This window comes from Myotis myotis, unplaced genomic scaffold, assembly GCF_014108235.1.
Source record: "Myotis myotis isolate mMyoMyo1 unplaced genomic scaffold, mMyoMyo1.p scaffold_m19_p_3, whole genome shotgun sequence".
Taxonomy (NCBI): Eukaryota; Metazoa; Chordata; class Mammalia; order Chiroptera; family Vespertilionidae; genus Myotis; species Myotis myotis.
The window spans coordinates 153505686-153523214 of NW_023416335.1; the positions used below are offsets into that span (position 1 = coordinate 153505686).

The following is a 17529-nucleotide window of genomic DNA, read 5'->3' on the forward strand; positions in this document are numbered from 1 at the left end:
GGTATGTCTTTCAACATATAGCTGTCATTGTGTTTTTCATGGTTTATTTGCTTTGATATTTTTGATGGTAAGATGAAATTTGTGAATGTTTGTGCCTTTTGGGGCATAGTTATATGAGGGGAGGCCTTCAGATTTTAGCCTTTCAGTCTAGTTACCTCTGAGAGGTTCTATGTTGAGGGAAGGTCAACCATGGGTAAAGGTACACTTTTCTCCTGATTATATGCTGTTGCCTAGTTAGTGTTTGATGGCATATTGACCATAACTGCATGACTGAATTCACAAAGGGAAGAATCCCTCATACCCGTAGGTGTAGCCAGAGTGAGAATATGTGTCCTTCTTGGACCACAAATTTTATCCTGACAAGGAACCCTTAAAGATTAATTTTTTCATCATTCTTACTTATTCTTTGGCTCCTTTGCTAACATGAAGGAGAAGGAGCTGGGGTGCAGTGGATTTCTTCTGTGGCCTCATTTCCGAAGAGAGCACAGACATGAGAGTAAAAGGAATAGAAGCACTTAACTAAGGCCCGTGGTAATAGAGTAGACAAATATTTAGAATTGATTACATGACCATTAATTACTTGTTTTAATAACTAAAAGTTTTCTTAAAAAAGGAAAGAGTATTTTGTTATGTTCCCTGTATGTGGAACTTAGATGTTATGTGCTGAGCTAACTATGTTTTTGCCACAGCAATCACAAAATTAAATGCTAGGATTGTGATTGAACTGCCAATAAAATATAATTGAAAGTTTTCTTTCTTATTCTACTTAGTGATACTCCACCCAAGAGTTGTGAAATGTAACCAATTCAAGTGGATGCTTTGAATTCAGGACTCTCCTCTGCCACTTATCACTTGTCTTCAAATTATTCTTTCAGATTCTATATGTGATCTTAGAATATTAATACATGTAGTTTAGTTCTCATGAGGATTATTGAGTTATTGTGAGGATTCAACGACATATTGAATGCGCTAGAACATTTTAAGCTAGTATATTTGAAACTCTATAAAAACATACATAGTATCCTATATAATAAAAAGCTAATATGCAAATTGACCAAACAGTGGAATGACTGGTTGCTGTGATGTTCACTGACCACCAGAGGGAAGACGTTCAATGCAGGAGCTGCCCCCCTGGTGGTCAGTGTGCTCCCACAGGGGGAACGCCATTCAGCCAGAAGCTGGGCTCACGGCTGGCCAGCACAGTGGTAGTGGAGGGAGCCTCTTGCGCCTCTGTGCCAGTGCTAAGGATGTCTAACTGATGGCTTAGGCCCACTTCCCATGCCAGTCAGACATACCCCTAGGGCTCCTGGACTGCAAGAGGGTGCAGGCTGGGCTGAGGGATCCCACCTCCCCCACTGAGTGCTAGAATTTCGTGCACTGGCTCTGTAGTTATTAATAACTTCAGTTAGCATGCTGTGTTCTACATATCTCAGAGGCATTTGAGGAATATTTGTTCTTATATTTAATGATCCCAGAATGCTGTGCATTTATCAATTTGATGTCTACTTCCTGATATCCAAGTATCAGTAATTATTTTGCAGAGCCATCAGGAGACTGTTAACCAGCCCTATTCCATTTTTAGCTTGTTGCTTCATAGTCTTACCTTCTAATTCTACAGACTTAGAATAAATTCCTAAAAGCAGGTTTATTTATCACCTATGATTAACACGCATGAACTCTTTTATTTGTTGCTCAAAGATTTTTATTCCCCACTCACTCCTAGCCAGCAGACCATGTTCCAGATATTATTAATAATATATAATAATAGCTACAGTTTGAGTGCCTATTCTGGCTTTGTGTTAAATGCTTTATATACATTGAATTTATTCCTTAGAGCAGTCCTACCAACATGTAATAGTATTAATGCATTCCCTATGTGGGCATAAATGCTCAAATTGTTAAGTAAAGTTGACAAATTCATTTAACTATTATGTGTTGAAGCCAAGATCACACTCAGGCAGGTATTTCTGATTTATAAGCCCATGGTCTGAGAGTAGGACCTTTGAAGAAATAGTAACACCTCTGATTTACCATACATCTTATTAAGTCCAAACTGTCACATGATTTCTTGTTTATTATAATGACATTCCTCTTTGAAGAATAGACAACATTCCAATTTTATAGATAGAAAAGGAGGATAAGCAATTCAGTTGTAATAATAGATGCACAGCATTGTGGTTTAGTTTAGCCCTGGTCATTTCAGATGTCTTTCTGGGGCTCTCATTCTCTCAAATAATTATTTTATTTTGCTTATGACATTTTTGTCTGTTTGAATATTAGAGCTTAGAGTTTTAGAATAATGTATGCTTCTGGAGAAATCATTTAAATGACAATGCATTTCTATTTCCTATTATTATAAAATTTAGATGGCAAAGGCATTTGTACAGAATCAATACTTTGATGGTACCTTGCTAAGCATAAAGCAAACGCACTCCTGGGCTTTTGTACCCACCGAAATTGCAATATTGTGGGGAAATAAGTGGAAGTATAAAATCTGGGTGAAGAAAGGAGGCACCTGTAGTTCTTAAATGAGGCTTGCATTTGCTGCCAGGTAATCTTTAGAAACAATGGTGATTTCTTGGCTAAATCTCCAGAGTTGACTTTTTAACAGAATGGAATTCAAAAATTATATTTATCATGAAACACTGCTGTATCAAAAAATGAGAATTTAAAAACAGATGTTTCAATTCAGAAAAAATTGATTTAAATTTCAATTATTGTTCTAAAGTTACCTTAGAGTTAATTGGGTTAATCATATGACTGGCATATGAAAATCCAACTCCATAAACTTTTGATGATAATTTGCAAGATGAGAAGTCCAGATTCTAATTATTCAACAGGGAGATTCTAATTCAAGGAATGTTGGTGGTAAGTGTGGTGTGAAATACTATAATGTGATGTTATTGGATATATATGATGTAAAATAAAAACAAAATGAATAGCAATAATAAAAATGTCTAGAATTGACCACTTCAGCTTCTGGATAATATAACACATAGTGTAGGATTATAGGTAGGGCTACATGATTATCTCTTAAATTTGTTACTATATATTCTTTTACATAAAAAATACATATATACAGGAGTCCCTTATACATTAATACACATCTGTATCTACTTAATCTATATCTACCTATCTACTCAAAGATAATTGCTATTTCAGTAAATAACTTGGATATTCTAAACGTAGTCATAATCTTTATAATAAAATGATAGTCAAGTTGGATATTGTTGGATAAAACCAGCAATGTAGTGAAACTTGTGGCTCTATATGTCCTATTAGTAGAATTATTTTAATAAGCTACCAAAGAAAACAATGAATGATTTAGTTTGGGAAGATACATTTGTTTCTACATAAATAGTGGAAATTAAAAGTAATAATAACAGCCCTGGCTGGTGTGGTTCAGCTAGTTGGGCATTGTCCTGTGCACCAAAAGGATGCAGTTTGATTCCTGTTCAGGGCACATGCCCAGATTGTGGGCTTGATTCCTAGTAGGAGGTGTGTAGGAGGCAGTCAATCGATGTTTTCCTCTCACATTGATGTTTCTCTTTTTCTCTCTCCCTCTCTTTTTCTTTCTCTCTAAAATTAAAAATAATATTTTAAAAAGTAATAATAACAAAAATAACTTATCTATGTATATAAAAACCTAGACCTGCCGACCAGCCAACTGGCTAGTAGCTATGATGCGCAACGACCACCAGGGGTTAGACACTCAATGCAGGAGCTGCTAAGTGACAGCAGCTTTGCAGAGTGCCCTCTCACACTCTGGGACCCCTCAGGGGATGTCAGAGAGCTGGTTTCAGACCGATCCCCACAGGCCAGCCTGAAGGACCCCATCTGCCTGAGGGAGCTCACTCACTCCGCAGATGCCCTTTGAACCCTGGCACCGCCCCAGGTGCAGCTGGCTGGAGAGGAACTGCGGGAGGTTGGCTCCAGCGTGTGTCTGGCCCATCTCTCCCAGTTCTGCCCCACCGGCCACCTTCTAATTAATTTCCTTTCAATCTGCATGAATCTGTGCACAGGGCCTCTAGTTGTAATTATAATAACATTGTAATAATAATACATACTTATAGAATGTAAACGTTTACAAAAACTTTTAATCTTTATAGTCTACTCTCACTTTGGTATCTGTAACTTCTCTCTTCCTTCTGACTCTTTCCCATCACCTTATTAAAATCTCTGTAGCTACCACTCTTCCTTTTACTTCCATTCTCTGTGTATTTCTTAAGAGATTAATCTAGACACTGTTTCCATCTTTTCATCTCCCATTTACTCCTCTTCTCACTTCATATTGTATCACTCCACCAATATGTGCACTGTTCTTGCCGTTGGCATTCCTAGCTGATGAATATAATAGAAATTTAATTGTTTAAATTAAAAGGAATAATGAAACTTCCCCAATTAAAAAGGATTCATCTATTCAGTTATGATTACATATTCAACACGCACATTTCTTCATCAAACATGTAGATATTGAACATTGTAGATAGTGTTCCATTGCTGGAGCAGTGCTAGATAGACAGTATATGGCCTCATAGAAATTATATTGTAGTGGGAGAAAAAGGAAAATAAACTGCTTAAATGTATAATATGTAAGTAAGATAATTTCATATTGTAATAAATAAGGTACTTCAGAATATAGGGAGAAAGAGAAGCTGTGGGGTGGGTGTCTTTGGATCTGGGGGGCAAGGTGGTCAAGAGGTGCTCTCTGCAGAGGTGATCATAAACAGGAGCTCACCACGCAGAGATGGGAGGAAGAGCCTCAAGGCAGAACTAAAATTTAGCGTAAGGTCTAGATCATGCTTGGCACAAGGGACAGAGGGCAGGCCAATGGGGAACAAAGGGAGCAGGGGTGTGAAGTGAAGTCAGAGAGGGGGGAGCTTAGCCTTTTCTCTAGTAAGAATGTACATTTCACTCTCATATCAAAGGGTGGGTAAATTCTGGGATTTTAAGCAAGGTGTGAGGTGGACTAATGTGATCTTCTTTACATTTTATAAAGGTCATTCTGGTCCCTATGAGACAAACGGAATGTGCCTTATTAATTAGAGAATTTTACCTCAAGGGTTGATTCCTGTATTAGTTTGGCTGTGGTAATCCATGCTATTCTAATTAACTGACACCAGGTTGGTTTGAATATTAGATCATTGTAGAGAAGTGTCCTAAAGAACCTTTTATATGTATTGCCTTATGTGACCTTTATGTCCACAGAAGTGCCTTATGCTCAAGGGGAGGACAGCTTTTATCTCCTTTCTGTATAAGATTCTCCCCTTTTCCTTTCCATTTTCTCTTCTTTAGACCAGTTAAGCTTACTTTCTGTTTATAGGGGGAAATGGTTTTTCTAATAGCATAACAGTTTTTCAATTCTTGTTTATTTACTATTAAATGCAGTTTTAGCATAGGTCAGGAGGGGAAGGGTTTCAATATCATCCAAAAGTCTACATCTCAGTGAGTCTAACTGTGAAATGCAATACAGAAGAGAAGAGCGGGAGGAAGTCTGAGATGTAATTGTCAGTCCGCCACTTTGACAACTTTTCACTTCAGCATCCTTCACCGCCAAGGTTACCATTTCTCAATTATCCGTTTCCTTTGTGCTGGGTGCAGGCGGCTGCTGCTTGGGGAACAATTTCAAGGTTTCCTTCTCTGTGTGTATTTATTCTGCAGTTTCCTGTTTCTTTTCCCCTCAGCTTTTGCTGTTAAAAAACTTCACTTAAATTTTGTTGTTTTTACAGATGAATGTGACAATTCTGAAAGTGTGTTGGATTCTTGACTGTGGTGGGAAATTTTAAACTGAGGCCTGGTGGGTAGCACATTGAATGGGAAGTGAATGCCGCCTCCTGTGGCTCCCACACAAGATCAGGAAGAAACATGCCATTCAGCCTTTGTTCCTTTGGGTTTTCTTCTCTGATACTGCCTCTCTGTCAAAAAATCTTCCTTCTCACAAGCGTGATTGTTATTTAAAAATCAGAATAAAACTCATTACAGATTGGATTTCTCCATTCTTCTTTTCCCCATTTGCCTTTCTCATCTCCCCTCCCCCACCTCTTTCTTACATTTTTCTTCCTATTTGTCCTTTTGTCATTTCACCCTAAAGAAATTACACACACTTCTTCCTCCTCGCATCGACAACTACACACTATATTTGGCTTTAAGGCACCACCAACATTCAACAAATACTCATTTACCAGTTATTAAGCTCAACTTTGGGCCAGGCTGTAGGTATTCACAAATGTATTGGACACAGTTCCTGTCTTTAGGGATCTTATATTAGAGTGGAGGATGGAGATAAGTAAATGGAAAATTATAATGCATGTGGCAAGTGGCTATCGTGTATAAAGAAGGGTGCTCAACATTGGACAAATCCGATGGGAGAAATTCTAACCTGCACTCTGGCCAATGCATAGAAGTTAGCATTTGGAAGAGTGGATGGGGGTTGAGGTGAGTGGCTGATATGTTTCAGGTGACATGGAGATGAGGTATGCTGGAAAGCATTGAAGAAATTTAATAGAGTTAAAATAAAGTGATGGGAAGAACAGCATAAAATCAGATTAGAGATGTAATGAGTCAAAAACAATTTTTTTAAGACCCTGGTACAGGTTTTTATACCCTGCTAAGGATTATAGCATTTTCTACCTCTGAATGTAGAGGGGAATCATGTGAAGATTTTAATCTTATGAAGGGTGTCTCATGATCATAGTTACATATTTGGCTACAGCACAGAGAATGCATTACATTCAGTCAACAATATTTATCAGGCACTTACGAAGTGCTAAATACTGCAAATATAGTTGTGGAAAAGGCAGATACCAAGCCTGCCTTTAGTTCCAGAGGATGGCAATTTTGGTGGCAGAAAGTCCAGTTAGGAGGCAATAACCTGTGAAAAATTTTAGTGGTCTACAGTATTGCCCTAGGGATGGAAATAAGTGTATACATTTAGGAGATATTGAGGAAGGAGTATTAAGAGAAGATAGTAACTGACTGGTCAGGGATGGGGTTGGTAAGAGAGAGAAGGCATGGGTCTTTAGAGACTTCCAAATGTTGACCTTCGTTCTGCTTCCTCTTTTAGTTTGACAGCCTGGTGATGTTGTGGATGTTTCTATTTCATATGTATAGTTGTCTGTTTGACCAGCTGTCAGTTTTGTCATCTCATTTGGTGGGTGCATAGTGGAATGGAAATACAATGGGTCGTTGACCTTGTAGCAGAGACCATTTGCTATGGGAAAGCTATTACCAAGAATTATGCTAAGCAGCTCTTCTTGTCAGATGAGTTTTGCTAAATGGCTACTTTTTAAAAGATGATATGCAGTACAATAAAGCTGCAGGGATTGGATGTAGAAGGGGAGGCAAGTTCATTGGCAAAAAGTGAGAAAATGTAGAGTGCCGTAACAAAGTTAGTAGTAAGAAGGCTGAGGGGAAACAAAGGCAATGAAAGATTAAAAATAGGCATTTGTCTATTGAGGGGAGAATATAACAGATTATTTCTCTAAGAGGTTTCCCGATGGCACTTGTATCATGTAATACTCTGTGGAGAGAGGTTTTTGGAAAATGTCACACACTCAGATATGCCTCTTGTTAAAAAATCTGCTTAAATTTGTTGAACCCAAAATTTAAAAAAAAATATATATTTTATGGATTTTTTAGAGAAAGAGGAAGGGAGAGAGGAGAGAGAAACATCAATGTGAGGGCAAAACATTAATTGGCTGCCTCCTGCACACCCCCTAACAGGGAACAAGCCTACAACCTGGGCATATGCCCTGCCTGGAATCAAACCCAGCAACCTTTTAGTGTATGGGATGACACCCAATCACCTGAGTCACACTGGCCAAGGCTGTTGAACCCAGAACTTTACAAATACATTTGCCCCAATGTTTTTCACTGATACTGCGTTAATATTCTGTGGAACTGGTGCCTCACAAGACACAATTAGGAGAATGCTGGTCTAAGTTATGATCATAGTAAGGATTAGCACTTACTGAGCTTTTATTATCTTCTATGCATAATGCTAAACTCTTACATGAGTTATCTTATTTCGTCTTCATATCTACAACACTATGAAGTAGATACTATTATAATCCTCATTTTAGTGACAACAAAAAACTCAGAGTTATTAACTAATTTGTCCAAAGTCATATAGTCAGTAGGTAGGAATTTTAAACCAAACAGTTTAATCTAAAAAGTTAGGCACCCATCCCTTTGTACACGATCTGACATGTTACAAGATCAAGTTCCACAATGAACTTCAGGCTGTTGATGCCACTGAGACTCCCTTCATTCACCATATAAATGGGACTGTCCTCTCATGTACTCAAGAATCAACATAACATCCAAATGACTGAACATTATCTAACTTCAAAGTTGTTGATCCCTGTACATGTCAGCCAGTGGGCCAGGCATTTCACATGCATTATTCCATATTACAGAAGAAGAAACTGAAGAACCAGATCAGAAACTCACACAAGATCACACAATTTTTTTTTTAAATATATTTTATTGATTTTTTACAGAGAGGAAGGGAGAGAGAGATAGAGAGTTAGAAACATCGATGAGAGAGAAACATCGATCAGCTGCCTCTTGCACATCTCCCACTGGGGATATGCCCGCAACCCAGGTACATGCCCTTGACCGGAATCGAACCTGGGACCTTTCAGTCCACAAGCCGACGCTCTATCCACTGAGCCAAACCGGTTTCGGCAAGATCACACAATTTGAAGCTGGTAGAGCCTGGATTCAAATCCAGACTGTAAGACTCAAGAGTGAATCTATATTCTTAATCATACAATGTTGCTTTCTCAGCATCTGAATGAGTGTGCATAAGGCTAAGAAATGTTAACATACATGTACAGTAGGTCCTCGGGTTATGTCGGAGATCCGTTCCTATGGCGACATAACGCGATTTTTGCGGTAAGTCGGAACCCACCTATATAAGCATCTACGTCACTCACATGGAGCACATACACAGCAGTAATGAAGTGAAACAGTAAGAAAAATTTAAAAGAAGAAAGATAACAGTTCCTGACCTTTCCTTGTGGCAAATAAATAATAAAAAACATAAAGCACATATATACATATGTCGAAATGACGGAACTTTTTTTTAAAAAATAAATAAATGGGAGATGGCGACGTAACCTGAGGACTGTCTATATATTACAGATACATAATATATTAATTTATTTTTTACATATTTATCAATATGAAAGGCTTCTTTTCAAAATTGTATAGCCACTATTGCTACCACTGAGTCGTATTTTTGGAGCTGGTATAATTGGAAACAAAGGTGGGAGGAAAAAGCTGACGGAGAATTCAGGAGGAATCAGGCTAGGTCAGGAACTGAACTCATGAACTTACTTCAGTCGAACCAAGGCAAGAATCTGCAGGTCAAGCAGGAGTGAAACTGAGAAGGCACTGAGTGACGGACATATGTGTTATCTCCCTAAAAAATAAATGCAGAATGACTATACTTTATATTAGCTTTGCTTACCTCTTAGCAATGTAGTAATATAGGATTTTAATATTAGACAATTCTGGGTTTGGATTTTTATTATTAAACATTACCTCAGGCCAATTTCCAAATTTTGTCATCTGTGAAATGGGGATAGTTATACGAACATCTTGAATTTGTTCTGGAGAGCAATTGAAATAATATTCTATAAAGTCCTAGAGAAAGTAGGTGCTGAACTTTTATTGTAAGTAGCTATGATTTTATAACATTTCTTTGCTTTCCTTAGTTTTGTGTGCTCAACTTGAGAATGTTAAGTTGGTACTTTTTCTATCTGCTTTTCCATTTTTCCCCTACTTCTGATAAGTACAGCACAGAGGAGTTCAACAATATTAAAATATCTGCGTATCTCCAGCAGTAGTGATGTATAATGACAAAGCTATTTTACCTGGTGATTTTTTTTTTAAAGCACACTAGGAATAATAGATTTGAAGTGATTTTATTCTGTGCAGAAATTAATCTAGCTTTTTTTAATCTAAACTGCTTACCCTGACCATTTGACTTGGCATTGAAGAAGGAATATTTAGAAAAAAAAGTAAAATAAGTCACTTTTTAGAGATTATTCAAACAACTGTGCCTTTGATTTTGTGAATAAGTTGTGTGTGTGGAGAGGAAAATGGTACTACTTCTCATTTGATTTAGGCTATTGTTAAATGAATGAAGACTGACTTAGGCAGAACTCTCTTATCTCATATGAAGGTTGCTTAGAAAACATTTTTTTCTCTTCATAGTTTATATGCAACGGACAGCATTTTAAATATGATAAATGCAATTTTCAGGAGTTAAATGGGCTAAGGTATCATGAAAAGCTTTAAAGTAGCATAATTATAATGGAAAAGCAATGGCTTCATATACTTAGGATTTTTATTATTATTTTCTATTTGCAGGATGAGTAAGGGATACTTACAGAAAGCAACAAAAGGAAAACTGCTAATAATAATATTTATTGTAACCTTGTGGGGGAAAGTCATATCCAGCGCAAACCATCATAAAGGTAAGTTCTTCTGTTTTCTTTCTCAGCCACCTGGAGAAGGTGACTTCCTTCAACACTGACTGTTATGTTCCATTTTCACTGGGATATTAATTTTATTGGATATGGGTCCCCCTGGCGATTCTCTTTAAGTAAAAATGCAGAGATAGTTATCCTGACGACGGCTTTGATAGGGGAAGCATGACTATTTAAGTGGTTCCAGGATAGTTGCCATTTCTGCAAATAGTGTTCAAAGAGTCTGGAATTGTGACTCAGGCTTTCACATCACTTACAACTTAAAGAGAGTGATGTTGGAATGTCGGGTTGACACGTAATAAAGACGAGTGTCAGGTTGTAGTCATCCTCGTAATGAAAGCATCCTTAATGATATGTATCTTAACAATATGCACATATGGAAATTTTCCTTCAGGGCTTTTGTGCATCTTACTTCTTTGTGCCAGGGTACCTTTGTAGCCACCATTTGGACTCTCTGTCTAGTCTGATATTTAGCATTCTAATTCTGCTATAGAACAGCATGAGAATATTTGTTTCATACATGTTTTAAGCTTGACAGCTCAAAATTATGTCCTGTCTGTTCTCTTTCCTGAGCGTGAGACTCAATATAATGAGTAACTACTTCTTTCCAAGTGAATGAAAATGGGACTATTTCTAAACTGTCCCTACCATAATCATGTATTTATAACCTGAGGAGTCAATTTAGATTTTTCTCTGAAATATGATTTTACAGTTTAATTCTCAGTACTCTGTAAATTCTAGAGGCTAGCTAGCAACTTACTTTCTGATTTTGTGTTGGGGTGAAAAGGGGAGTTAAGACCACCTTGAATTCTGTAACACTTAAATTAGTTACACGTGTGCATTTAATTAGCATTCCATGGAACGTTAACAGCAGGGAAAGGAAAGCTGTGGCATGAAGGAATGATGCTTATCAGACAAAAACTTTTCCCCCAGAGCCATCTTTCTAATAATGAATTTTATGAAGAGGTCTTTTATATTTCATAATCCTGTTTTTGTCCCATTGTGTGTGTTTATTATATATATTTTAGAGCTTTCTTTAATACTGCACACTGATCCACATATCAAACTTTAAATTCTCTTTAATAATTGGTATTAATAAAATATGTTGAGCGTCCTAGGACATTATTCCCTGTGCCTCCAAAATGGCAACATTGAACCAAACTTAAGGACAAACTAGAGTTAAATACTCACCTTTAAAAAGAGTTGAAAACCACTGGGGCCAGCTCCCCTGTCTTGGTTTTATTAAGAGAAGACATGTCATCCTTACTATCCGGAGGACTATAATGCTATTATGTAAATTCAATAACAACCAAAAATTAAGCAACATGCCATTTGGAGATATATATGTACATCCCTTCCTAGGTTATAAAAAATAGTTGAGAGAAGATGGGGAGACTCACAGGAACTGTGGGTGTCAGCCTGGTGAAGCAAGGTTTGTGAGAAAGATGCTTTTCATCTGCAAAGCCAAGTGATGAGGTTGCAAAGAGAACCATGCACAACGACGACCCTGCAGTGACTATTACATGTAATTTTTTAAAGCTACTTTTGATAATTTTTAAGTTGTGTTATGGTCCATGCTAACTCTGAAACTAAGGTTTTTCCTTACTTTTTGCCAAGAAAATACTTCTTGAACAAAGAGATTACACATTTCAGAAAACCTACTTAAAGTGCCAAACCCAGTACATTATAGAATTTTGTGCCCTTTTGGTGTTTCATTCTCACCTTATCACTGATATTTTGATAAATGTTTGAGAACAGATTTCTCTATACTTTCCTTTTTCCTTATTCCCCTCTTCCTTCCTTCCTTTCTTTTATATTTTCCATACAAAATGTCCCTTTAGTTTAAAGTATTTTACATTTAAAATAAGAAGTAGAATGTATATGTGCATTTCAGGAATGTTCATAAAACAAACAGCAGTGTGCTCACCACCCAACTGAGAAATGTAACATTTCTAATTCTCTTGAAACTGGCTGTGTCTGCCACTCTGATTTCATTCCTTTGCCTTTTCTCCAAGATAATCACTATTCTAAATTTTGTGATTATAATTCCTTTGTTTTTTATTTCACCATGTACGTATATATCTCCAAATGGCATGTTGCTTAATTTTTGATTGTTATTGAATTTAAGTAATAGCATTATATTGTATTTTTCTGTAATTTTCTATTTTCTCAGACAATATGTTTGTGGCATTTATTATAGTTGATGGCATGTAGCTGTAGTTTATTATTATTTTTTTTAATGTTGCACCGTATTTTATTGTATGAAGTCACCACAAGTTAGGTATTTATTCTCTGCTACATAAGCATTTGGTGTTCTATTTTCTTGCCATTATGACCGATATTTCTATGAACAATCTTATACTCCTGGTGCATGTGTGCAAGGCTCTGTTTTGAGCACATTCTGAGGAGCGCGATTTTATGAAATTTTTGCATTTTCTTTCTGGTGAATCTCATTCATGATACTTTATTTATTTTAGGATTTTTGATTTTTAAAAATGTTGTGAGCTAATGTTCATTGTAATCCTATTGATGAGAATTTTAAAGGCCTCTGCTTAGGATGCATTCTTCCAGAGATGGTTTGCATATGCCATGTGCCTTAGGTGAGGTTCTCTGGAAGCAGAGCCACGTCAGGAATTCTTGTTTATATTATTCATTGAAAGAGTGCTCCCAGGAGAGCAGCGGGCAAGAGCAGGAGTCAAAAGCTCAGCACAAATAGAGTCTCGGCTGGAGAACCGCCTGGGCAGGTCCTGGGGAGGCTCTGAAACATGATTTGCTCCACAGAATTGGTCCGTCCATGAGGTGAGATGGACAGCCTCTTCTACCCTTGTGTCCATTTGTCATTAGCTATGGATCTATTACCCATGGTACAGAGGGGCCTTCTTGGGGAAGTGGCTACTCTTTAGCAGAGGGTGAGTCTCCAAACAAGGCAGGGGCTATGAATAGTAATCTAACATTTACCGCAAATGGAAGACAGGTGCACAGCTGGCAGAAAGAACCTTGGTAATGAACCGGCCTATATTCCTCTGTAGTCTCCTCCTCGTGCCCTTCAGATCTGCTTGCTTCTCAGTCAAGTTTACTCCATCGAGCCCTGGCCAGTGTGACTCAGTTGGTTGAGTGTCCTCCTATGCACTGAGAGGTTGCCTATTTGATTCCCATCAGGGTACTTGCCCAGGTGGCTTGTTCAATCCCCAGTAGGGGGCATGCAGGAGGCAGCCAATCAATGGTTCTCACATCGATGTTTCTCTGTTCCACTCCCTTACTCTCTCTCTCTCTCTCTCTCTCTCTCTCTCTCTCTCCCTCTCTCTCACCCCCCCCCCCCACTCAAATAAATAAAGACATGTGTTGTTTTTTTTTTTTTAAAGGTTCACTTTATCCAGGCAAAGCTTATCAAAGATTCTGGTTGGTTATAATTTCCAAGAAACTGTACTTGAGCAAAAGTGGGGCCCCCACTCATGCAGTTTGTACCAGAGCCATTACCGATGCTCATTATCTGCCCATGCCCCTGGACATTTTAGGCTCTCCTCTCCTTCAGCTAGCACTTCTGCTCATTAAAGAGGCTTGCCTCATGTTTTATCCAGATCACATGCCTGAGGTTTCTTAACCCTGGATTATTATGCTTTTAAGCTGTGGTTATTGTACGAACACATTTATAATTATACTAGAGGCCCAGTGCATGGATTCATGCATTGGTGGGGTCCCTTGGCCTGGCCTGTGGGGATCAGGCCAAAACTGGCTCTCCAATATCCCCCGAGGGGTTCTGGATTGAGAGAGGGCAGTTCTCGGGTGATGCACCCTGGAATCAGGCTCCCTCCTGTCTGATTCTGGGCGCATCACCCAAGAACCGCCACTGCCAAGTGACCGCAGCTCTTTGAGTGTCTGCACCCTGGTGGTCAGTGCACACCACAGCTACTGGCTGGTCAGCCGGTCAGCCTGGCAGCTGGTTGGCCGGTCGCTTAGGCTTTTATATATATATATAGATTTAGTCATGGTGATGTCAAGAAATGCCCAGTGGATCATCTGAGAGCCAGGCCCTAACATATTCTTACCCATCCCAGTATACAAGAGATACCCTCTTCTTCATGATCATCATGGTCCTTTACCTCAACAGTATCTAACTCCTTTCTTTTTCTGCTGTCTGTGGGCTGAGCAGCAGCAGCTGTAGCTTTGTGTGTAGCAGGACTCTTACTTTTTCCCCTGGTAAAAGCATCTGCTTTCTTGGAAGCAATGCTTCTAGACTCACAGAGTCTATTTATAGTTTTCATAGGAATATTTTAGACTGGATAATTCTGATGAAATATTTGCTTTACTTCATAATTTTTGAGGACCAACAATAAGGGCTGAGAATATTGCAGAACATAAAGGAAGCAAAATCTTTGTCTATATGGAGTTTTTGTCCTAGAGGTGGGAAGATAGTTAATGAAAATAAAAATGGAAGTTTTACTGTGTAAATGCTATGGAAAAAATAAAGAAATAAAGAGGTATAAGAAGTGTTCAAGAGGAATTGTAATTTTAAATAAAGTCTTATGGGAAGACCTAAACTTTTCAATAGGACTCTATTGAATAGCCATGAATATTGGGGGAAGGATGTTCTAGGGTAGCAGCAATAAATATGAATGCTTTCAAGTAGAAGCATGCTTGCAGACAAGGAGAAATGATAAGAAGAGTGGTGTGAATAGAACAGAGGATGTAAGAAAGAAAGTAAGACATTAGGTCATTACAAAACAGGTGAATGAAGGAGAATAAAAAATAGAATAGATAGCTCATCAAAACACCAGTGCAATGGCTTTGTGCTCTCAAAAGCAACCCAATGCAGAATTGTGTTATTCTGATTTTTAAACATGATGTAGAAACACTTGTAGAAATCCAGAGTATTTGGATTTGAAAAATGAGATACCTAAAAATCAGAAAATGTCACCTGCTTAATAAAATCCTCTGAGCTTTGGGGACTACTAGTAAAATATCCCTTACACATTTGAATTAGTTTACTGCTCAAACCACCAGAGATTCAGCCCTGAACTCTCACAGTTGTTTTGAGCCAGGCATTTTATGGGGGATGGTGATTAACTCAGAGGAGTGTGACAGCCAGTCAGAAAGTATAAGCAGTATTCCCCCCCTAGAAGCAATTACATTAGGTACAGCATCAGATTCTGTGGATCAGAGAGGAAACCTTTCAGTTTAGGACTCGAAGTTCTCAACAAAATATATATAATATATGTCAATAAAATATATATAGTCATTAATCTTAGAAGGTTGATATGTTTTCTTGCCTTTTCTTCCTCTACCCATATAACCATCATTGGCTATTTGGGTAGGAAAAGAATCTGTATTTAGTGTGATAGACCCATAAACTGGTGAAAATTATATACAAAGAGGAAAAGAATAAAAGTTCTTTTGATTAGCTGAAATTGAATATATGTTATCCTCATTGTCATACAAGGTAATTATTAATCTGAGTTAGACATTTTGATTAAATTGAATTTTTTTTCAAAGAAAAACTAAATTTAAAATAAAGATGATTTTTAGTACAAAGCCTAATGAGAGAGCAGCCATTTAATTTTTTTGGTAGCTTTTCATTTGTTTGTTGGTTCACATGGTAATTTATTCCTTTATCTAACCAACTACCCAGTAACCAAAATATGTATTGTTTGTTAAGTGTTGGATGTTAGGTCCAGTTCTGGAGATATTAAAGTGACCAAAAGCAACACAATCTATGCCCTGTGGATCTTACAGTATAGTTGGGAAGGAAAAACATTAATGTGATAATCAGACATATAAATATTTGCTTATAAATGGCATTAAAGTGCTGTAAAGATAAAATTTCAGGATAAGAATATATAAATTGTAAAATAGATGTGGAGGAATCAGGGTAATCTCTTCTGGGGAAGGGACCTTTGAACTGAGATCTGAATGGGGAGTGGAACTTAAGTAGATAGAACGCTCTGGAGCTAAGAGCAGTCACTGTTGGAGGGTAAACAGCAAGGATTGTGGCACACAATTTGCAGGGAGAGGGGGCAGGGGCAGATCCTCTGGGGCCATATTCAGAATGCTTGTTCTCTTACAGTTAAAATTGTTTGCTCCAATTTAGCTAGGGTATTACTAGGTTCTCTTGGGCTGGTTTATAGCTGATTATTATGTGCATCACAGTTTAAGAACTTTGGTTTATAATTTATATTGTTCAGAGCAACTTGTTTATGAAAACAATCATATTAATGGCCCGAGAGAAAGAAAAATGGCCATAACATAAACTGACTCAATTTTGGACTTTTAACCACACATTTTATGACATAGTTTATTGAATTTTCAAAGTAATACATATTTATTTCAGAATTTTGGTAAGAAAGAAAAATGTCAAGAAGAGAAATCAAGTCACCCATAATTTTTCCACATAAAAATGATCAGATGGCATCTGCACATCTAATTTATGAGCATATTAAACATATTAGAGATCTTGGTGTTCATTTGCTTATTTAATTATTCATACATTTATGGAGATAGATGAGGCACGTGAGAGACTATGCTGCTCTGAGATGGTGATTCTGCTTTAAATTATGCAGATCAAATTTATTTTTATGGAGTTTATTCTTCCATATCTTGATTTTTCTTCTTTATATTTTAAGACTAGAGGCCTGGTGCACAGAATCGTGTACTGGTGGGGTCCCTCAGCCTGGCCTGTGGGGATCAGGCCAAAACCAGTTCTGCAAGAGGGCACAGGCCAGGCTGAAGGACCCAACCGGTGCACTGTTGGGGATGGGGAGGGACCGCAGGAGGGCTCTAGGGTGGTCCGGCCCATCTTGCCCAGTCCCTATTGGCCAGACCCCAGCAGCAAGCTAACCTACCAGTTGGAGCATCTGCCCCCTGGTGTTCAGTGTGCATCATAGTGACTAGTCGAACGGTCAAACAGTTGGACACTTAGCATATTAGGCTTTTATTATATAGGATATCTCATCCTTACAGGATAGTGCATGAAACCCATATGTATACACAAAAGGATAATTATAAGGCAAACAACTGCGCCACTACCAACTAGGAC

General features: G+C 37.9%; 1 protein-coding gene across 2 annotated transcripts in view; it reads left to right on the forward strand.

The window, feature by feature from the left end:
- TAFA2 (TAFA chemokine like family member 2) overlaps positions 1–17529 on the forward strand; it is a 469616-nt gene that overhangs the window by 317534 nt on the left and 134553 nt on the right. For both annotated transcript variants that reach the window (XR_004966397.1, XM_036301775.1), the window contains exon 2: positions 10381–10487. Coding sequence is in view for 1 of the 2 variants with exons in the window: in XM_036301775.1 (XP_036157668.1) it covers positions 10382–10487 (106 nt within the window). In the remaining variant the exon portion in view is untranslated. The remainder of the gene's footprint in view (positions 1–10380; positions 10488–17529) is intronic.